Source organism: Eptesicus fuscus, chromosome 22 (genome assembly GCF_027574615.1).
Source record: "Eptesicus fuscus isolate TK198812 chromosome 22, DD_ASM_mEF_20220401, whole genome shotgun sequence".
Lineage (NCBI taxonomy): Eukaryota > Metazoa > Chordata > Mammalia > Chiroptera > Vespertilionidae > Eptesicus > Eptesicus fuscus.
In genome coordinates, this window is record NC_072494.1 from 37,274,083 (window position 1) to 37,295,984 (window position 21,902).

Sequence of the window (21,902 nt, forward strand, 5' to 3'; positions counted from 1 at the left end):
CACAGGTGGGTGGTGGTCCGGGGAAGACGAGGGATGCAGTACACAGAGGAGCCAGGGCACACGCAGACCAGACAGGTGGGCAGGCCTGGCTCAGGGGGGAGACAAAACAAAGGGGGACCCCCGCTCATCAGACTCCCTTCAGCCTCTGGGGCCAAGGGCCTTGCCTCGGGAGGATCTGGGCCAGGCCACCCTGTCCTCTGGGGGTGCTGCCCAGCACCGTTGGTCGCCGTGCTCCCAGGCAGAGCTGTTGGGTGCTCCCAGGCTGGCACTCGGCCCCTGACCTAAGAGAAGCAGACCCACCCTCAGGTACGGCCCCGCCCAAGCCCATCGTGTCCTCCTCGGACCCCGGTCCCATGTAGGCTTTCCTGGGCCTTGAGGGTGTTTGCGGGTCATGTATCGGTCTCTTTCCCAGCGGTTCCTCTCTGGTCCCACAGGTACAATGAAGATGAAATGAAGCCAGAACTAAGGGGAAGGGCCGATGGCTGCTGGCTGTGCCAGCTGCCTTATGGGTGAGGAGTTAGACACGTCCCGTGTGGCTCCCAGAAGCCTACCAGAGCCAAGGCGGAGTGGACGATGCCAGCCCAGAATTTGTTTCCCTTTCTCACAACTCACACCGGCTTAGAAAACGTGGGAGGCATTCCTGACCGTGCACCTGAACAGGGCCTGGTTTCCATCACCTGCTATTGCCACTAGGGACAGAGATTACGAGAGACCCTGTCTGTATCCAGCTCCAGGGCCCATTGTCAGCAGCGACACCGCCCGAGACTAAGCAGCAGCTCTTCCCACCAGCAGCCGTGGGACACCGTAGGGGGAGCCCGCAGGCCCAGCGCCCTTCCTATTCCAAGGCCTTGCGTGACAGGTCCAGCGGAGGTCCGTGTCATCCCTTTGAGGCCGGGATTCTGTAACTGAGGGGCCATGGGTTCCTGGCTGAAGGGTTCTCTCAGCTGAGGCCCCGATACCCTAGATCTGCCCGAGGCAAACATCCCAAGACAAGGCCAGGAACCGAGTGACTGCCTCCCCCCTCCGCCTCAGTTCTGACCCCAGGAGCGTGCCAGCCACTTGCTGCCAGGTGCACCAGCGCCCCGGCCCCAGGAGGGCACCGGGGACAGGAGGGAGCTGCGCAGAGGGGAATGCAGCGCTGAAAGGCTGATGACTGCTCCGTGTGCCCCCCTGCCAGGTGACGGCCACAGACTTAGTTATTCTTCTCACCGGCTTTTAATCGTCTCTAATCTAATTACCACTCAGCCTCCCCGCTCCCCAGCGATGCTGTTAATTAAGGTGGCGGCTCTTCGAGTTCCTTGGCTTCCTCTCCAGTTTGTGTGTTTCGGGCAGAAGCATTAGGGACAGCCAGCTCTCTCTTTGATTTTGATTTTTTGTTTTGTTCTTACGGTGGCTCTTTCTCTTCCCCCTCACCCTCCACCCCCTAGCCCTTACTGCTCTCCACTCTGGACCCCTGGTGCTGGGTCCCGGCTGCCTGTTGAAACCTCGAGGCTGGTGGGGGAAGCAGCAGACCCAGGGTGGCGGGCCTGGTCATCCTGGGGTACGAGAGGGTGTCCGTGCAGCCACAGTGCTCTGAGCAAGGCTGGTCCTGTTTGGAGGAGCCAGACGGGTCCCTTGAAGCTGGAGACAGCCCACCGCGCACAGTTTAGGTCAGCTTTTGCCTGAACTTTGGGAACGTCAGTGACCATTTCTCACTTGCAGAGAGTCACTGTGGAGAGGGCTGGAGGGATGCAGAAGGAGCGAGCAAGAAAGGGGCCTTCTCAGAGAGCACCTGGTCCCGCAGCTTCATCGCCCGGATGAGGAAACTGAGGCTAGGGATGGGAGGGACTGGGATGAAGGAGCAGCGGGTGGCCAAGCTCCAGATTCCCAGCTGCAGCTCTCCCCCGAGCCCGCCCTGGCCAAGCCACCACGTCAAGCAAGTGCCGATACCCTGCCAGTCCCTGCAAAGGCCGGGAGCGGCTGGGAAAGAGCTTCAGACTGGAGGCCGCGGCCTTTCTTTCCTAGGGAGACCAGGAAGGCATCGCAATGTCCCAGTGGGGTTTGGCTTGTGGTGGTACTTGACGGCAGGGGGAGCGACGTCTTATTGCTAAGGAAGGTCCCGACAAGTTTGCTGCAAATGAAGAGCTCGCAGACTGCAGGGACCACTTCCCACTTCCCACTCTCATCTCTTCCTCTCTTTCTCAGTCTGCTGTCTCTCTTTCCTGCCCACCTTCTCTGAGAGGGTAGGCAGCTCCCACGTCCTGAGGGACCCACCCCTCAGATTCTGCACTGTTCTCAGAGAAGACAGCAGTGGGGGTGTGGAGGGTGGGGCTTGCCTTCCAGCATGTTTCTCCACCAGAAGGTGACGATGTTCTGACTTTATAGGTGAAACCCAAAGATTAAAAGGGCCTGAGAGCTGAGGCACCCTGACCACCACCCACCACAGGCATGGGACCCCTAACCACCAAAATCACCAGATGGGTCTGAGGGCCGGTGATTCAAAGAGGAGAATGGGGATGGGGATAGGGTAGGATTTGGAAGCCAACGCCAAGTTCTCTGGAGATGATGGCGAGGACGGTATAGGACGTCCTCTGAATCTGCTGAGGTTGGGCCCTAGAGGAGACTCCTGATCACAAACACCAGGCGGCATTGTGGGGGGTCCTCAGGGCACTGAGAACAATCCCAGCCCCGGAAAGAATTTTGGGGAGAGACCCTCCTTTGCCTGGCTCTGCTGGCAGTCCTCGGTGAAGGTGGGTGGGGCGATGTGTCTCCCAGGACCCTGCCAGCCTGCAGGCTGCCCGGGTTCTTCAGTGATGCTCCTTCCCTGAGTAGGTGCTGGATCCCAGCTGCAGGCCCCGTGGGACCATCTAATCTAAGCCCTTATTGTGCAGAGGGACAAACAAGACCCAGGGCGGAGAGGTGACTTGCCCAAGGCCACACAGGGCCTGGGCAAGCGCTGGATTTCCTGACTCTGCCACAGAGTTTCCCTTTGTTCATATGACCCTCCCCGCTTCCCCTCGTCCCTGGGAGTCCCGAGACCAGGTGTGCTGGTGCCCTCATTGCAGATGGCCTTGGCAGAGCTCATCTCTGCCGGGCACACCAGGTGAGGGGGCAGATCTGAGAGCCGGGCCCGAAGGGCAGTGCTCCTGGCCGCCAGCTGTTGTAGAGACGCTGGCCCCAGTCCAAGAACCTGGTCACCAGAGCAAGGCATCTTCCTGTGCCCCTGGCCGCCACCCCCTCCCCCGGGGGGAACCACCAAAAGGGGCTCGGCTGGGTGGAGGGAGAGGAAGCCCTGGAGCCAGGACGGTGCCCCAGAAGCAGATGGGATACTTCGCTGCTGCCCTCTGCTTTCTCTCTGCAGCCAGGGCCTACCTCCTTACCCCCTGCACCATTTATTCCCTGCGAGGGGCGCAGCTGTGCCCGCTCATTCATTCTGCCTGCCTCCTGCTCCCACGCTCCCGCCCCTCTTTCTCCAGGGCACACACCTCCCCGCTCTGTTGCCATGCCCTCTGCCCTGCAGTTGGCCCTCCCCTGGGCACAGCCGGGCTCCCCTGCATGCTCGGGCTCCCCAACACCTCCCCGCCCCCAACCACCATCACTTGGAAACTGACCTCACGTCCTATTCTCTCCCAGCCGTGGCTCACGTTCACAAACGTGCCTGTCACACACGCTGGTTCCACGAATTTCAGGGCGGCCCTGGGATGTGGAAGTGTGGCCTGAGTGGGGACCGTGTGGATGCTCAGTTCCCCAGAGCCCAGGAAGAGGTGTGGGGGGTGCCGGGAGCCCTTCTAGTCCGAGCCCCTCACTAGGGGAAGCAAAGGCTGATGGGGTGGATGTGGCAGGCGGTGGGGACGCAAGTCTGGCCAGCTGCCCCTTTCATGGGCAGGGAGGGAGAGGGGGTGGAAATTTCAGGAGCTCTCCTGCTTTTTGAACAGTTTCTCCCCGCCCCCCTCACACACACACACACACTACCCACAGGCTACACGCCAAGCCTTCCCACCTTTCCCCTCCCTCCTATGTCCTTTCCCCCCCTCGTCCCACCTGCACAGTCCTGTTCAGCCCTTAAGATACAGCTCCTGCGAGAGGAGCCTTCCTGGGCTCTGTGCACGGCCTTATTCTAGCGCTTAAGACACGCAGTTATTAATGAGCGGATTTCCCCCTTTATCCAACTATGCATTGCTCACGGGCACGGGATAGATGCTCCCTACCCTTGAATTCTGCACTGGGAGCCTTGTACGTAGCTGGTGTCTACAGACAACTTGCTGGATTGAACTGAGGCAGGTGTTAGAGGCAGGCTGGGAGCAGCATCCTAAAGAAGATGTGGGTTGGGAGGATCACAAGCCTACTTCTAGAACCTTCCATCTGAAGGGAGGCTTAGGGGTGCCCTCTTCTCGCCCTTCGGTGGACACCTTGCACAGCCTGTCAATCCCCCCAGACGAGGTGGCCCTGGGTTCTGGCCTGAGGCAGCGCTGCCACTGCTGTGGGTTTTCCACGGCATCCTGACCAGTCTGCAGCCTCACCTGGTCGGGAGCGGGGTCTGCTTTGCGTCTCCCGTATTTGGCTCGGAGCTGAGCCTTTGGGAGACTCTCAACAATTTGGCATCGGTGGGTTGAAAGTCCTGGGCCTTTGGGCTTCAGATGCAGCTGTCAGATTTCTGGTCAGACTTTCGGAATGATTTTTTCACGAGAATTGTACGTTTTGGGGGAAAGTCACCAAGGAACGGCTTTGGAATCGTTTACTTAGAGTTTCTTAAGACTAAGACCCTTCCTCCACCCATCTTCTCAGAGCACCGGAGAGGTGGCGGCAGGAGGAAGCGGGCGGCAGAGTGACCTCGGGGGACTGTTCCCGACCTGTTCACATGGCCCAGTCCAAGCAGGATGCTCTCATATTCCTTTATTTCCTCTGCTGCGAAGCGCGCTGGCGTGCGGGAGCTGGCTCACAGAGTTACGCGGCCTCCCAGGGGGGCAGCCGTGAGGACAGAGTACACACAGACGCCCACCTGCACAGCGGGGAGTGCGGAGGCAGCAGCACAGGGCCCAACCTCTGTGTGTGCTGCAGGGCGGGGTGGGGGGGGGGCTTCCTGAAACCCACGGGAAACCAGCACAGAGTGTGTGTGGGTGGTGGGAGGACAGAAAGTGGCGGGGTGGGGGGAGGTTTGCTGTAAAGTCAGTTTAACTTGAATCCTCTCTGGCTTACAGCCGCAGGGAGGGAAGGGGTGATGGTGGTTGTGTTGCTGCTGGGTTTGCAGGAGAGGGGAATGGCCCCTCCCAGGGCTGTGCTCCCCGAGGGCCTCCTCAGAGGGGCTGAGGTTAAAGGTGTGACTAAGGGGAGGAGGGGGCTTATCCAGGCCGGAGCACCAGGCTGCTTACAGCCCCGGGGCTGCCCTGCCTCTAAGCAGGAGCCTTGGAGAAACATGCAGCGGAAGATGAGGCCGTCGTGGGAGCAGGTGAAGGGGGCTGGGATAAAATGCGCTCCGTTTCTGTAAAGTGGCAAAAGAGAACAATGAGAAAGAGTCTAATGGGAGCTTCTTGAAGTTAGGGGTCTAGCTTAATACAATTTCTTTAAAATCTCGGGACCTTTTCTAAACCTGTCTTGAGGGGAGGCACTGAGTACCCCTCATTTCTAGAACACCCACGCCACCCACCAGCGTATACCCTCGGGGACTGTGGAGGGACAGCACCCCCTAGAGGCAGGTCTGAGGAAGGCCTAGGTGAGTCAGCCCTGGGGCCCAGGCCCCCTTGAGGCCTGCCCAGCTGCACCTGGGCCAGGCAGGGAGGGTGGGAACTTCGGGGGAGGGACAGTCCTTACAGGGAATAAATAACTGCAAGGGAGGGAGAGGACACTGAGGACTTGTCTTGCATTAGAGCAAGGTCCAAAGTGGAGCCGCAGAATGGAATGTGAGTGCTAGAGGGGCCTTGGCGGGGTGTATAGACGGTGGGAGCTGAGAGCAGAAGGCACGGCAAGGTCAGACAGCAACCGGGAGCAGACTGCATCCTCCCCTGGGCCCCCCATGATGGAACAGGCCCCCCACCCCCACCTCCTTCCCAACTCAGAGCCACTGTTGCTCTGTGCCCTTTAGACCCAGAGGAGAGAGAGAGAGACCATGCACATGGCCCCTGGCTCTTCAAGTTGGGAGTCCTTGACCTTGGAAAATCCCCCCCAGGGCGGTGAAGAGGAGGGGCCCTCTGTGTCCTGCACCAGCCACCAGGTGTCACTGATGTGTCTGTCTTAGGGGGAGGCCAATGTGCACACGTGGAAGAAGCTTCTGGAAGATTTTTGGGTGCCCGCCCCCGCCCTTCTCTCGGGTTTCTCAGGAACCACTCTGGGGTGGAAAGGACTGGGTCGTCCCCACTGATGAAGAACAGATGGCAGGGCGGTGGTGGCTCTGCCCCTCCACTGGGACACGGTGATCCCCAGGCATTAGGCCTCTTGTTCAGAGTGGCCAAGGGGGCTGCAGGACCCCTTTGCACCCCACGGGCCCATCCCAGGGCCCTGACTCCCACCCCTCTCCCCCTGGCTGACTCCTGGCTCCCGAGCGAGTCTTCTCCTGGACTGGACCTCCCCGCTCTTCCTCTTGGAATAAGGAGGCCCCGTTAGGAGGGTGTGAGCTGCGTGCACCCTGGAGAAACAGGGCCCAGCTCCTCCCCGTGAAGAGCAGGCCAGGTGCAGGCCCTTGCGAGAACCCCGCCCTCTGCCCGCCCTTGGCCATGCCCGCACTTCCTTTCTGGAGAACACGGGGCGGCGGCGAGCCAGCGCGATGTCTGGTGCCAGCGGACAGGTGGCGGAGCAGCACTTTGCAAGACAGAGCCTCGGCCAATGGGACCTGGGGCTCTGGTCCGTGGGGGCTCTGGTCCGAGCTGCCCTCGCAGAAGGAGTCCCTGCAGGGCTTCCTGAGCCTCCCTCGGGGCCACTCCTGACCATTTTCTTGCTTCCCCGGGGCCGAGATCCTGATGTGAGTCCAGGCCCAGACTTACCCAGGAGTGACGGGGAGGCAGGGAGAGCAGGGACTATGAAATCTGGAGACAGACACCTGTGCTCTGGGCCAGAGGGTAAGCATGCAGGGCGTGTCTCTGGGCTGGGTGGACCCCCCAAGGCCTGGGAGGTCTCGGTCCTGAGGCTGTGGCTTGTCCCGCCTCAGGAAGGTGGGCTGAGGAAGGCAAAGCTGGAGAAAGACAGGGAGACAGAGAAAAGGAGTGGTGGGCCCAGCGCCTGGGCCACCAGCCTTCAAGGGCGATCGGCGGGGACGCAGGGCGGGGCAAGGCCTAGATGACCACGGACTGCAGCAGGCGGAAGCACATCATGAGGTCCAGCGGGATGGGCGGCTTCAGGTAGTTGCCGTCCAGCCTCAGGTAGCGGAGGTGTGGCACGTTCTCCAGATCTGAGAAGTCCTGGAAGGTGACCAGGTTGTGAGGGCAAATCTGGGTCCCGTTGATCTCTGTGGAGAGAGAAGGGGAGAGGTGAGCAGGCGAGGAGGGCGGGGCCGGGGCCGAGGGGACCGAGAGGGGGAAGGAGAGGGTGGACGGCGGAGAGTAAGGACACGACTTCTCCCGGGAACTGCCCGACTGTAGGCATGTGTGACGCTGGATAGTCGACCCTTCCCTCCAGGCCCGGTTTACTCGTTGTGAAATTAATTAATGAAGTTGGAATCGATCCACAGCGGTTACTGGAGATTTACTCTGAGGCGTCACGGAGGAAGAAAGCTGTGCGTTGAACCTTCAGAGTTGGGTAGGATTATAGCAGGGGGAGGCCTGGGGATGGGGTTTGATAGAGGAACCTATTTGAATAGAGCTGTGGAGGCCAAAAGGATCATGGGAGAATCTGGGAGTGGTAAACAGCACAGTGTGATGAAATAGGGGGAGTGAGCTGGAGAGGTTAAGCTGTGGCCCCAAATGATGGTGGGCTTTCCCAGATTGCACTAAGGACGGCTTTGACCTTCAGGCTGAGGAGTGGTATTGAGCAGGGCTGCTGTTGTGGCAGGGCTGGTAGGATATGTGAACTCTGGCGTCCTGGGGGTAAAATTTGGAAGGGGCCTGTCCTGAGGCTTATACTGTAGAAAGGCGTGCCGCAGTGTGGAGAGAGTGGGGTGAGGCGAGGTCTGAGCCGGCAGGTGGGTGTGGGAGTCTCCTGTGGCCTGGACCTGAGGCACGTGGATGGGCAGAAGGTGGTCCCGGTAACGGACACAGGGCTGCCAGGAGGGGAGGGGGGTCTGGGGAGGGCCCAGGGCCCACGGGGCAGGCTGAGCCCATTGATTCCGACGTGATGACTGATTCTGGGCTTTCCAGTGGAAAATGAGATTTCATTTTCTCCCTCACCTCTTGCTCGATGACATCAGATGTAGCATCTAAATGAATTTTTATGCCCTAAAGCCTGGCCTCATTTATCATCTGCGGGGCCGTTGTTTTTCTCTCTTCACCATTGGGGCAGCGGAAAGAGCCTGGCACAGGGGTTTTCTTACAGCCTCTGTCACGTAGGCCCGTCACGGGACCGCCCTGATGCTCAGCTCCCGGACCGGCGACACGGTGAGAGGGGGTTGATTTTTCTGACTTCACCCTCAGGGGGCTGGCTGTCCCCAGCAGCCTGTTCTTCCACGGGGGACAGACCTGTCAGTTATGTGTGAGGTGTGCCTTCTGGCTATACGTTCGGCCTATATAGCATCCTGGGGAGCAATGAATTGCCTCAGTTTACTCCCTGAATTTGTTTCTTGCCAGATGTTAAAAGCCCCTCCCACTCTGTAATTATCCCAGACAAGTGAGCAAGCATGTTCTCCCCACCACTTGCTTCAAGGTTGTAGAAACTCAACAATCTCCCTCACCCCCTTTGGCTGGGCAACTGAGGGTTCCTACGGTTATTTTAGGGGAGATTCCCTTTCCCTTTGTCCCCTTCATCCCTGCAGCGGCTGCACCCCTATGTTCTTCAATGGCCAGGTCATATTTGCTCTTTTGATTTTAAGCCTTTCTGCTGACGCTCAGCTCGGAGCTGACATTTTTTGATGGAAGCCAAATTGCAACTTCTAGTCTGTTCTTTTGGGCTGCGATGGATACCTCATGGCCTAGGACCCTGTATATGCAGCTTCGGGGAGTCCTGCCTTAAGCGTACCGTCTTACACAACTAACTATTCCGGCTCCCCAGATAGACTCAGAAAGCCCCCCTCCCACCCCCCACCAATGTGTTTCTCTGGCTGCTGCATTTTCGCCACGGGCAGACCCTGCATATACAGGGGTGGGCAAAAGTAGGTTTACAGTTGAAACAGAGTTTATTCTGTAGTGTTATTTATTTACTCATTATTGTATTGTCGATCATTGTTATTAACCTACGTTTGCCCACCCTGTCCGGCTGCCTCTCTGTGTGTACCTTTTCCAGATGCTTCAGAACCTAGGTGCAGACTCGGGGGGATGCCATCTCACAGCTGCCCGTGTCCGCGGCGGACAAGCCCGGGCATTTCAGAGTGGGCGTTTATTGTTTATTTTTTTCTCAGAGTGGGCATGTGAATGTCACTGTCCTGCTTTTAGGAGAATGTCCAGGACTGTATTCCATGTCCACCCTACCGACAGGTCAAAGGAGTTGGGGCTGATGAGAAGAGATGGAGGAAGAGAAGCAAGCCCCCTCCAGCCATGGCCTTCGGGGCACGGTATCCACGTTAAACGGCTACATCCTCATAGCGAGCTGACGAGAGGTATTATTACCGTTCTCACTTTACAGATGAGGGGCCTTCCCAGGGAGGTCAGCTATCTGTCCAAGGTCATACAGACAGCGAGCGAGTGGGAAGGCCATGGTGTGAAGTCCAGTGTCAAGGCAGGGTGTCTCTTGCATACCCCCGCCCTGAGGCTCCTGAGAAAAGGCTGACGTGGTGCGTCCCCAGCCTCCCTCCCCGGGCCTGGCCCCGCCTCCCCACTCACTCTCGATGCTGTTGTTGTTGAGGTACAGGTGCTCCAGCTTGTTGTTGATGGCAGGCACGTTGCTGATCTTGTTGTGGGACAGGTGGAGCACGAGCAGGTTGGAGATGTTGAAGGAGTTCTTGGGGAGCCCCCTGTCGGACAGCTTGTTGTAGTTCAGGCGAATGAAGGCGAGGTTGGGGAAGGCCTTGAAGTATCCGTTGGGGATCGTGGCGATCTGGTTGCTGTCCAGGTAGAGCTGGTGAAGGGCTTTGGGGACCTTGGGGGGCATCTTCCTCAGGACGTTGTGGGCCAGGTTGAGCTGCATGAGGCTCTTGAGGCCCTGGAAGGTGTCCGGCTTGAGGACGTTGTCGTTCAGCTTGTTGTGCTGGAGGTCCAGGAGCAGCAGGTTCTCCAGCTTGCTGAAGACGCCCGGGGGGATCCTGGAGATCTGGTTCTGGCTCAGCCGCAGCTGCTCCAGGTTCCGGGGCAGGGCGGCGGGCACTTCTTCCAGCTGGTTCTTCTCCATGTAGAGGAACGCCAGGCTGGGGAGTTTCTCCAGCACCTTCTGGTCCACCTTGCGGATGCGGTTGTTGTCCAGGTTGACCCACCGCAGGTCCGAGGCGTTCCTGAAGGACTCCACCGGCAGCTCGGTTATGAAGTTGTTCTGGAGATAGAGGTAATGGATGCGGGGTGGGATGACAGGCACCTTCCTGAGGTTGCGGCTGTCGCAGTAGAGGGCCGATGGGAAGTCATGGGGGCAGTAGCATTCCCGGGGACAGTCATGAAAGACAGACGGAGGGCCTGGTGGGAGGGGAGGAGGCAGGTCTGTAGGCTCCGATGGCTCATGGGGCTGAGGAAAGCTGGGTGTGGGCCTGGGCCTGGGCCTGGGCCTGGGCCTGGCCCCGGGTCTTGGTCGTCTTGTGGGCTGACCTTTGGTCACTGAGGCCAAGATGAGGAGAAGTGGGAGGAGCAAGGAGAGAGATGACCTCATGATCCGGGTGATGCGCCTGCAGGGAGGAGATGCGGGAGGTCATTAGCCAGTTGGGCCTCAGCAATTAGAGGCCGTGTCTTTGCAGTTCAGGTGGCCGGGGCGGGCTCCCGGGGGGCTGTGGAGGGGCCTGTGGAAGCATTTCCCTGTTCGCCTGTCTCTAGCAGGTGAGAAAGTAACAAGGGCTCGAGGGTCTGGGTTCCCTGCCAGAGGCCTCGCCACTCAATGGGCTCAGCCTGCTCTGGAGAGCGAGCCCTCCGGCAGAAAGCACACCGGGCTGTGAATCAGGAGTCCCGCGCTTGCCTTCCAGCCCTCAGTCTCCCCCTCTGCAGCGCGAGAAAACCAGTCCTGTCCTTGTAAGAGGGAGTTAGGGTATATGAGCCATGGAGTCCTGGGGGGTTACAATCCAGACGTGTCCTTAGAGATCACACAGCTCAATGGTTTCCAAATGGTCCCCCCATTTCTATGGAGGGAGGGAGGGAGACCAAGGAGCTGGCCCTGGGGCACCCCAACTCACTCCTGTGCCAACCTGAGCAGCTCTGTGTTATTTTAATCTGACATCTATATCTATATCATCTATACATATATATATATACATATATATATATATTCATATCCACATCTATATCATCTATATATATTTTCATATCTATATCTATATCACCTATATCTATATCTGTATCTATATTCATATCCACATCTATATCTATACCATCTATATCTCTATTCATACCCATATCTATATCTATATCACCTATATCTATGTCTATATAATCTATATCTATATCTATATCTATACCTATCATCTATATCTATGTATAACCACAGCACTCATTGGAAAAATAAAGTTGCATTGCTAAAAACTGGTTTGAAATCCACCAATGACGTGCAGACTGTACCGTTTATAAACATTGAGTACTGGAGGGAGGAAGTGGCTGCCAAGGCCAGGAAGTTATTTAATAGCAGGGCTAGGTCTCCTGCCTTCCAGGGTGGGGCCCGTGGAGATCTTAGGAAGGAAGGAAAGTGCTTCAGACACGTGTGTGTCCCCCCTGCTTGTCCCTCACCCACTGCACTCGGCTCAGCGAACACTGGCCCTTGCCAGCAGGATACACACCAAGAATTCCCCTCAGATGTGGAGGCTTCTGGAAAGGAAACAAGGAAGAGATCGAAAGCTGTGGGGAAACCACTTTCATTTCTTGTGGCCAGTTATTGCTGCTCTTTTTTTTTTTTTTTTTAATATGTTTTCATTGGTTTCAGAGAGAAGGAGAGGGAGAGAGATAGAAACATCAATGAGAGAGAAACATATATCGGCTGCCTCCTTTTACAGCCCCCACTGAGGACCAAGGCCACAACCCTGGCATGTGCTCTGACCAGAATCAAACCCACAACCTTCTATGCATGGGATGGTGCTCAACCAATGGAGCCACACCGGCTGGGAGGCATTGCTGTGCTTCTATCCACTGGAGTTGGTCATGTGGCGGGATCAACAAAAGCTTCCTGTTAGCCTCGGTGACAGTGGACTAGGTTGCTGGAGGATATTTTGGGGTTGCCCTTCCCATTGTCCCCAGCAGGGCCATGTGGTTCTAGTTGAATTAAGCTGGGAAAATAGACCCAGGGTAGCAGACACATAGTGGCAGCTCCACAGGCCTCTCCCCTGGCCTGGCTGGGAAGGGCCAGGGAAGGGGGTTCACGTGCCATCCCCTCCCCAGAGCCCTCATCCTTATGACACCCCTCTGGTCTCCACATCGGTCGTCATTCCCACATTGCTTCTCCCGGCCCCTCTGGCTGCTTCTTCACAATTGGGGTGTCTGCCCCGCCCCCTTCAGGGGTCTGGGACACCCTGGGGATGCAGGCTTCCTGGGTTTCTCTGAGATAGATTGGGCTGGAGTGTGTCCCCCCTCTACCCAGACCCTGTGTTCACTGCCTCTGTTCAGGCCGCCCGCTCTCTTTCCTTTGAGCCCGCATCCGCTTAGACTCCTCCCTGCATGGGTGACTGACTCAGTGCTGGCCTTGCTCAGAGGAAGACAGTAGAAGCCCCTCACCAGCGGCTTAGTCCCACCAGGTGCTCAGAAGGAGCTGAATGTAAAAAGAAACACATTTCTCTGCGCACACACACACACATACACACTTCTCTGCACACACACACACACACACACGCATACACACTTCTGTACCATACACAGAAGCAAACCCATGTTTGTACGTGCTCTGTGTACCTGTGCAATCCCTTATACATAGTACACTGAGCACAGGAAGGAAGGAGGGAAGAAGGGAGGGAGGGAAGGAAGGCAGACAGACACACTAGGCCAGTGGTCGGCAAACTGCGACTCGAGAGCCACATGAGGCTCTTTGGCCCCTTGAGTGTGGCTCTTCCACAAAATACCACGGCCTGGGCGAGTCTATTTTGAAGAAGTGGCGTTAGAAGAAGTTTAAGTTTAAAAAATGTGGCTCTCAAAAGAAATTTCAATCGTTGTCCTGTTGATATTTGGCTCTGTTGACTAATGAGTTTGCCGACCACTGGCCTAGGAGGAAGCAAGGAAGAGATTGCCTGCAGCCTCTGTTGCCGCTCCACCTCCCTCTAAAGTGGTCTCTGCCAGGCCAGCTCCCCCACGGGGACCAAGAGGGCCCCTTTCCTGGGCCTCCGGTCATCGGAGCTGCTGTAAGATTCTCGCTTTATCTACAGCCAGGGCTACAACAGTCTCAGGGACACACTGAGAGGGCGGAAAAGAGAAGACGGTCATCATCTAACTACACTTGGAGTCTTGTGGCCGGGCCAACACCGCTTGATGGACCATGAATTAATATTTTATAAGTCCTGTAATTTTCTTGACAATAACACCATCATTTTGCATATCAGTTTTAAGGAGGCAGTTAAAGCATTAGTCTACTAAAAACAAACATTTTTTAAAAGCCCCAATTTTTGTGACCCTGAAACTTTTTGTTTGGGCATTTATTTTCCTATCACCCAGAAGCCTGAAATAAACGAACAATCTCTCACGATGTGAGAAGCCCTGCCCCAAAGAGGCTCCCCTGTCCCGGCTGGGGTTCCCTGTTTCCCGGCCTTGCGTCTCTCAGCACAGCCTCTGCCGGGTCCTGGGCCCCGAGTTCCAGAGCTCCCAGCGGAAGCCCACTCTGCGAGTGGCCCAGGCCTTGCGAGGCGTGTTTCTTAGTGGCTCCAGGCCTCATGGTCAAGAGCGACAGGACCACGGGGGAGTGACAGCTCTACCTGCACACCAGCTCCCCACCCCTCCCCTCGGAATTGGACACAGGCCTTCCTCATGCCCACCGCCCTCCCACCCCCTTCAGGAAGTTAGGCTCTGCCCCCCAGTCCTGATCCTTTACACTCAGACCTGGGGGGCTCGCCCGGCCCCTCCCACAGCAGATGGGGGTTCCCTAAGAAAAGCTTGGCAGGTCTGGTCCCTGGAGACACTGGGTCTGTTAACTCCCTTTCCGTTAGCCTGTGCAGAACCACCCTGTGTGCTCGCCCCGCGTGGGCATTCGAGCCGCCCACGCCTCTTTCTGGGGGAAATAGCGTTCATTTCTAAGGCTTTTCTCACCGGGCAACGCCTCTTCCCACTGGGGCCTGGCCCTGGAGGGAAGTCCTGACAGCGCAGCTCTGGCGTGCACTGTGATGTCCTAAATCCTGAACGCCTCGGGGACGCACAGTTCTCCTGCCAAAGCCCAAGGTCACGCTTGCTTATGCTGCTGCCTTCCAGAAGCTTCTGCCCAATCATAAGCTCTCTTAGGGCGGGTCCCAAGTGTGTATGATTTTTAAATTTCTCATGCTTTGCAAGCACACCTCCCACCTCCCAGACTCCTGCTGAGCTCACTGCTCAGTCGCTGAGGGGGGGGGGACCGGACATCGCTGCCCGGTGAGCCCTATTCGGGGCACTGGCTCTCAGAATGCTGCCGTTCTGGGGGGCACTGCCATCGCTCGGCCCAGCTCAAAATTCAGTCTCTCCCTTTAAGAACATTTCCTAAGAGGGTTTGAAGTGTGAAAGTCAGTCCCAGGATTGGAGATCTGGGCTTGCATCCCGCCCTGCCCCTCCGCCCCAGGCCTCAGGCTCCCCTCCGTGTGAGGATCAGATGAGGTCATGCACGGAAGGCCTGTCTGAGCGCCTAAGCGCTCTGCAAACGGCAGGGGCTTCGCTGATCCACCGACGTGTTTATAAAACAGCAGATGCTCCAGAGGCTGAGTGTAAAGCGAGCTCCCTCATCCCTATCGAGCTCAGGAACCCATTCATTTAGCGTTCGAATGCCCAGGACTGGGGCAGTACCCAGGCTCGGGGCAGGGCTGGGCTGAGGTCCACACGGGATTTCCAAGTCACTGGGAGAAAGTTGAAGGGTAATTGGTTTTGTATGGAGAGTCGGGAATTGGGGTTGGCTGGGAGCGAGTTGGGTGTGTCTCCTCGGGTTAAAGGAATACTCCACACTGCTTACTGGCATCCTTCTTCCTTTCTGGTCAGATCCCCTAAACCTCCATGGCTTAACCCAGCCACCACCCTGCCGTGGGAAATGGGGCTGCACCCTGCCCCGGAGACACACCCATGGACCCTCATTCTCTATTCCCGCCTCTCTGTTCCACACTCCAGCTTCTGAGAGCCACCCTGCAGCCCAGAGGGAGTGGGAAGCCAGGAGGGTCAGGTGGTCTCTACCCAGGTGAGCAGGAGCCAGGCAGGCCACCTAGGTTGCCTGAGAGCCTTTCAAGGCCTGTGAGGAGGGCTGTGAGGCCCTGAGGTGACAGGAGGGCTGATATGGGGACATGATGGATTCAATGGGGACACTGCGCAGCCGCAGCTTTCCTGGGACGCAATCCGTGTAAGTTTGGGCCTGACTGGGGCCCTGGGGCAGAGCTTCACGGAGCAGACTCTCCCCAGGAGGAGGGCTCTCCGCCTGTCCACCACTACCTAGTTGCCCAAACCTGCTCTCAGCCTCAGTTTGTTTTTTTTTTTTACCTGTGAAAGAGGGTTAGCAAAATCGTCCCTATGCCTGCATTCCTCACCCAGTTGTTGTCAGAGCAAGAACGATAAGTCACTTTAAAATGTGCTGCAGATCAAAAAGTGCTAAAAATCAATATAGCACTAGGGTGGAGAGACCATCTGCCGCCCCAGCGTCTACCACCAGGCAAAGTGTAAACAGAGGGAAGATTATTTGGCTTCAGGCCACCGCTGCTGAGGAGCAAGTTTCCACTGGAGGGGTGAGGAGGGTGGGGAGGGGTGGGGAGAGTGAGGAGGGGTGGGGGGTAGGGAGGGAGAAGAGGAGTGGGAAGGGGTGAGGAGGGTAGGGAGGGGTGGGGAGGAGTAGGGACAGTGGGGGAAGGCGCAGCACTGAGCTGGCTCTGCTCCTGGCCTCACCATCTCCTGCTTCCTGCCTCCATCCCGAGAAGAACCTGTCTGCGGCCCTGGGTGCTTGCAGATCGGGGGCCTAACCCTGATCCCCTTCAGCATCGTCCCTGGGTGCTCTTGGGCAAACCTCTTACCTTGACTCAGCTCAGCTCACTCATCTGTAAAATGGACACATTAAAACCTTTGTGTGGTGATTTGAGGGTTAACCTTTTGCACTCGGATGTCAAGTGTGACTCCACACGGTTAGCATTAGAATAAAGGAATCGAGAAAAAAGCAAGCGAGTGCAAAGGGTTAAATGAGTAAGTGTGTGTAAAGCGAGTGCTCCGTGAACGTTAGGCTGTTGTTGAAAGCCATGGGCTATCTCCTGTGCCTTATATTTTATAAGTCCTGTAACTTATAAATGGGAGGCACAAAGGTGGCTTCCCATTGTGATGCATGATTCCCATCCCAACCTTCCACATCTGGCTTTCTTTGCCCCTTCCAGCCTTGAATCGCCCCTCACATGCCCAGTCAATGGGGCTGCCCACTGGGCCGAGCTTGACCAGCCCATCTTCCCGAGAGGCCATCAGAACAGACAGCGATTGGGTGGGAGGAGAGGGGTCTGGCTGGGATGGGAAGGGGCCCAGTGCAGTACCTCAGGCTCGGGGCAGGCAGAGGAACAGGTGGGAGGAATCTTCCTCTCCAGGATGCTCCTCATGATGTGGCAGCCGGTGCTTGCAAGGAGGATGGAGGGGAGAGCTCACAGGAGATCCTTCCTGGCCCCTCAGCACCAACTCCCACTCCCTGAGGAGGTGGCCCACATGGGACGCTCTGGTCCTCCTCCATCAGATAGTCCTTGTCCAGGAAACCACGAAGCCCTCTGCCCAGCTAGCAAGGCCGGGAGCCCCGGGCTGTTCGGTCCCAGCACACGTCTCCCTCAGGCCCCTGATCCAGGGTCTCCAGCCCTGGCCGACCGTCTGTACTAAAACAACGACAGATCCCCAGGTCTCTGTTCAGCAGGTCTGGAGCAAGGGGTCTAGACTTCTGTGTTTTCAGTAAGTCCCCTCGCAATCCCCCCTCCCCTGCCCCCCGATGACTGTGAAGATCTGTGGCCACATCTGGAGGCCCCGATCTAGCCCTCCTCCCCTACCCCCTACCCCCTGTCCCCTTCCTTGCCGCCTGGGGACAACACTCTTCCTTGTTGAAGTGGACAGGGGTCACCTATTTGGAAACAAGCCCCATTCAGTTACCCCTCCAGTCTCCCCCTCCCTGACTCACTAAGAAACTACAGTACTGTCTTTTTCCCTCTGCTGCAAAGACTCCTGGGATAATTATGAAATGGCTTTAAAGAGAGCTTTTTTTCGGGCTGCCTGCAGAAAAATGAACTGCCTCCTGAGCTGGGGATTGGGACCTCCAAGGCTTGGAAGATGGATCCTTTCTTCTCTTTCTTTCCAAAAGCCGGTGGTTTGGACCAGCGAGACAGAAATTCAGAGCGGCCGGGAAGATCCAGCGCAGGTTGGAAAGCCACGGTTTTCTCCCTCCTACCCAATTAAGGCCTAAAGGACGGAGAAACCCTCCCAACGCCCCGCTCTTGTTCATGTCCTCCCTGCTCTGCCTTCGCGCAGCACATGATTTCCTTTGGCTCTGCCGCCTCAGGGGAAGGCACGCTTTCCCTTTGCTCTTATGGCCGGAGAGGCGCCTGAGAGGGTGAGACAAGATGCAGTGTGTGTGTGTGTGTGTGTGTGTGTGTGTGTGTGTCCAGCTCTGCATGTCACATGCAGTCAGAAAGTGTATGTGTGTGTGTGTGTGTGTGTGTGTGTGTGTGTGTAGTGAAAGTGCAGCCCCTGTGCAACTTGCGTGCGTGCCTGTGACAGTGCGTGACAGTATGTGAAAGGTGCAGAGACGTGGGCTCTTGATTCTGGTTTCTATGGAAACACGTGATGTGTAAAAATACTACGTGCAGCATAACTCCGTACTACAACAAACATCTGGACCAAGAAAGTTCAACGTTTGCAGCCAGCTAATACACAGGGAGAGGATGATGAAGAGAAGGAAGAGGCAACGAGGAAGGCTGACTTGAGCTCATTTGAAAGGAAGCTGAGATCAGTAACCAGGAGGACACTTGCTGGAGGAAGGGGGCTTCCTCCCCACCTCCCCACGGGGCTTACCTGCACACACCTGCCTCCGCTCCCAGCTCCGGGTTAGTCCCCGGCAAGGCTCAAGGCTCCCTCCGCTTCCTCCCCACCCTGCGGTGGAGCTGTGGCAGCAGAGAGCCCGCTGGAAGTTCTGATCTCCCAGTGTGTGAGTGTGCTTGTGTTTGCCCGACTTTTCTTCTACCAGATCCTATTGGGGTGGGGAGGCTAGGTTAGGGGGAGGGACAGGCCGATTGGAGGGAGGGAGGGAGGGGAGGAGGGAGGGAGGAGAGAAGAGAGGGAGGGAGCTTGGGAAAGGAGGAATGACAACAATAAAGTCTTTATTTGGCAGCCAGAGCTCCCGAAGACTTCATCCACACATCATGCCCACTAACAAACTCATTTTTAATAACATTTCCTTCTGCTGCCATTGCTTCTGGGGGGAGATTGTTTGACACTTGTTTGGAAAACAAGCCAAAATAACAGGGGAAAAGACACGAAAAGCAAAACTCTGTGTGGGCCAGGGCTGGATGGCTGGGCCTACACCAGCCTGTTTCATCCCACCTCCTAACAATTTCATTCTACACACACACACACACACACACACACACACACACACACACACACACACGGCTTCTCCCCAGTCACCTGCACTTCCCCCGCTCCCCTGGGTTAAATTTCCAAACCAGTGAGGGGTGTGGGGCATTTTCTCTTAAAATCCTTTCCTCCGTCATCTTCTTCAGGAGGTTGGCGCCTCCCTGAGCAGTGAGTGGGCGCCGGAGACAACCTTGGTTTTGTGGCCAGAGGACCAGAGAGGGAAAAGTCTGGCCTGGCGTCACACAGCAAACTACAACAGAATTAAGCTTTGATATCAGACCTGAAGTCACTGCCCCTGGCCCAGGGGGACAGTGCCGTGTCTTTTTGGAGCTTCCCCATCTGTGTCACACTCGGGAGAGATTTCGGGGCTGTGTGGCCCTCACACAGCGGCATGGAGGAATCCAAAGGCCCCCGGTCCCCGTCACCCCCAGAAGACCCCTTCAAGTCAGATTATTCCCTCGGACAATTTTCCTCAGGGAAACCATGGTGATCCACACAGAGCAGCCCATCAAAACCTCCTGCACCCCAGCCGACTCCGTAGGAACTTCAACGGTACCTTTTCTACCCGCAGGCCCAGGGAGAGCCGAGCAGCCCGGTGACAGGGAACTGCCACCACCCCTCCCAATCTGGGGTACAGACATTGCACCCAAGGTCAGCAGCCCCGGACGCCGCCATTTACAAGCAAGTTGATTGTGGGCAAGTCGCTTACTCTGTGGAGCCTCAGTTTCCTCACCTGTGAAATGGGGATAATACCTACCTCACAGGGCTGGAAGATGGGAGGATGTAAGTGTAAGAGCGCTTTATAAACTGGGACGATATTAGGGTTAGGAGAGGCGTGTGGCGAATGGTAGGCAGCCTAAGACACAGAGAAGGAAAAATAAAACGCGGACCTTCCCTCCCCACCTTACTCGCGCCCCAAAGCGTGCGCTTTCCTCGCCTGCTGGGAGGTCTGGCGGGAAGTCAGTGCGACCCTCTTGGAGTCACATGCGCCCTGAATGTGCCAAGCCACTCATGCATTTTATTTTTCGTCCCAAAGCAATGGGCTCCCTCCTGCAGCCTGAGGACATCCACCCTCAGGTTTGCTCCTTTCCCTTAGTGGGGTGGGTGGTAAGAAAGGTGAGCAAGGGACGGTGATGTGCGGGGGGATGGGCAAGGGGTGGGGGTGGGAGGGGTTAGACAGGCGCAGGGGGTGTGCCTGGGTCCGTTTCCATGGGGCCCCTCCCAACGCCCAGAGTCCACGCTCGTCAGCATGGACGACGGCCGGCTCCAAGCCCTGCCCCAGCCTCGGTGCCTCTGCCCCTCCCCGGTCTTGCCCTGGCCCGGGCCTCGCAGGGAGCATTGCAGGAAGGAGAGAGCGCCGGGGCTGTAGGGATGTCAGGACTGTGCTAATTGGCCGCCTGTGCGTCTCCCATGGCTTGAGGACTCAATATGTTTCTTGATAGCGTATTAATAATGAACCCTGTTTATTATGGAAAATTTAAAACATACACATTTACTCAGAATAGTGTTAATAACCCCGTGTCCCCCATGCCCCACTTCAACTACTACCAACCCATGGTCCATCCTGTTCCATCTGTGCCCCACACCTCCTCTCACAAAGCATCTTTTTTTAAATCCTCACCTGAGGATATTTTTTCAGAGAGAGTGGGAGGAGAGAGAGAGAGAGAGAGAGAGAGAGAGAGGAATTGAACCGGCCACCCTTTGCACACCAGTGGATGCTCTAACCACTGAGCACACCGGTCGGAGCAAAGCATTGTTACTTTAAAAAACTGGATTTGAAAGGAAGGAAAAACACTTCCTAGTTCAACACCGGCGCCCTTCCTCCATGCTGTCCTGTCACGGAGTTGAGGGCCTAGATGACCTCACTCAGCCACTGACCCGCCTGTCCTGGAAGATGTTTGAGGTCACAACCTCGGGTCAAAGGTCCACCCCTGAGAAATGGAGTGAGTTGGGACGAATCAGGTTCCCCACCAGCCTGCCTCTCTCATCCTCTCACAGGGGACGGAATGGCATCAAGGGTGGGAGACCAGGCCTGGGTTTCTGAGACCTGGTTGTGCCTCGTGCCTGCTGTCCGAACCCGAAACAGAGGCAGGTGCCCTCGACTGGGACTCAGACCCGCCCCCCTTCGTGCACGGGCCGATGCTCTACCACCGAGCACGAAGGGTGTCGATGCTTCGCCTTGGAGATGTCCCTCCTCCTCTGGCCTCAGTCCGTCCTGTGAAATGCGAGGCCGCACCAAGTACCTCCGAGTTCTCTTAGAGCTGTCGTGTGAGGGGAGCCTGAGACGGCGCTCGGGATCCCCGGTTGGGATTCCCACTCTGCTGCTCTCCAGCTGCCCGGTGAGCAGATCTCCACCGCCTGCCTCCCGGGTCACCCTGCCCACCTGCCCCCAGGCACACCAGGTCTCCCCAACTCCTCTCATTTCTCGGCTCAGGCGCTGGGAGTGTGGCTTGGGGGTGCCTGGTGGCTCCCTGGCTCCCTATAGCGGTCCAGACTCCCCTCCAGAAAGAGCCTCCCCTCCGGAGGCGTCTCGGGGGGACACCAGGGGTGGCTGCACCCCAGGGGGGGCCTTCTCTCTTCCTGGTGTGGCGAAGACATGAGGTGGGCTCTGGGGGAGGCGGTGGGGAGTCAGGCTGTCCAGATGCTGCTGGGACCCACTCCTAGGAGGGCAGGGGAGGGTGGGCGGCTCTGCCACGTGGTGGTGGAAGCCTTGATCCCAGAGATCCTGGCGCCATCCCCCTCGGCTCACTGCTTGTTGGACCCTCAGCGAGTGCTGCTGGTTACAAGCGAGTGCTTGAAGCCAGAGGAGAAAGGGCGCGATTGTGTGTGTGCTCCTTCCCACAGGAGGTTTCTAGCAATGCAGGCTCCTCCCCACCTCCCACCGCCCTGTCCCCGAGATGCTGCCGGGAGGGAGCTGTGTGGCTCTGAGGAATTTCCGCTGAGACTGCCCTGCGGTCACCAGGCCCACAGGGGCTGGTCCTGGGACCCTCACCCCTCACCACTCGA

General features: G+C 57.2%; 1 protein-coding gene across 3 annotated transcripts; it reads right to left on the reverse strand.

Moving 5' to 3' along the window:
* Positions 1-5,129: 5,129 nt before the first annotated feature.
* On the reverse strand, positions 5,130-18,475 carry PRELP (proline and arginine rich end leucine rich repeat protein). Of its 3 annotated transcripts, XR_008555214.1 has the most exons (4): positions 18,336-18,475; positions 9,876-10,861; positions 6,954-7,414; positions 5,130-5,458 (listed from the first exon to the last, which is right to left on the reverse strand). XR_008555214.1 is itself a non-coding variant. In XM_028129348.2 (3 exons), the coding sequence occupies exons 2-3, from the start codon at positions 10,843-10,845 to the stop codon at positions 7,242-7,244; spliced, it is 1,143 nt and encodes a 380-aa protein (XP_027985149.1). In that variant the 5' UTR covers positions 10,846-10,861; positions 18,346-18,475; the 3' UTR covers positions 6,038-7,241. The 3 variants fall into 3 exon arrangements, 2 of the variants coding, with proteins under 2 accessions (XP_027985149.1, XP_008152454.1); XM_028129348.2 differs by lacking the exon at positions 5,130-5,458 and having other exon boundaries at positions 6,038-7,414; positions 18,346-18,475; XM_008154232.3 differs by lacking the exon at positions 5,130-5,458 and having other exon boundaries at positions 6,038-7,414.
* Positions 18,476-21,902: the final 3,427 nt, after the last annotated feature.

Excerpts from the sequence above, each read along its gene's own strand:
- PRELP (XM_028129348.2), bottom strand. The coding sequence starts at position 10,845 with ATGAGGTCATCTCTCTCCTTGCTCCTCCCACTTCTCCTCATCTTGGCC. Across the intron at positions 7,415-9,875 it reads CAACAACAACAGCATCGAGA|AGATCAACGGGACCCAGATT; the intron begins GTGAGTGGGGAG and ends CTCTCTCCACAG.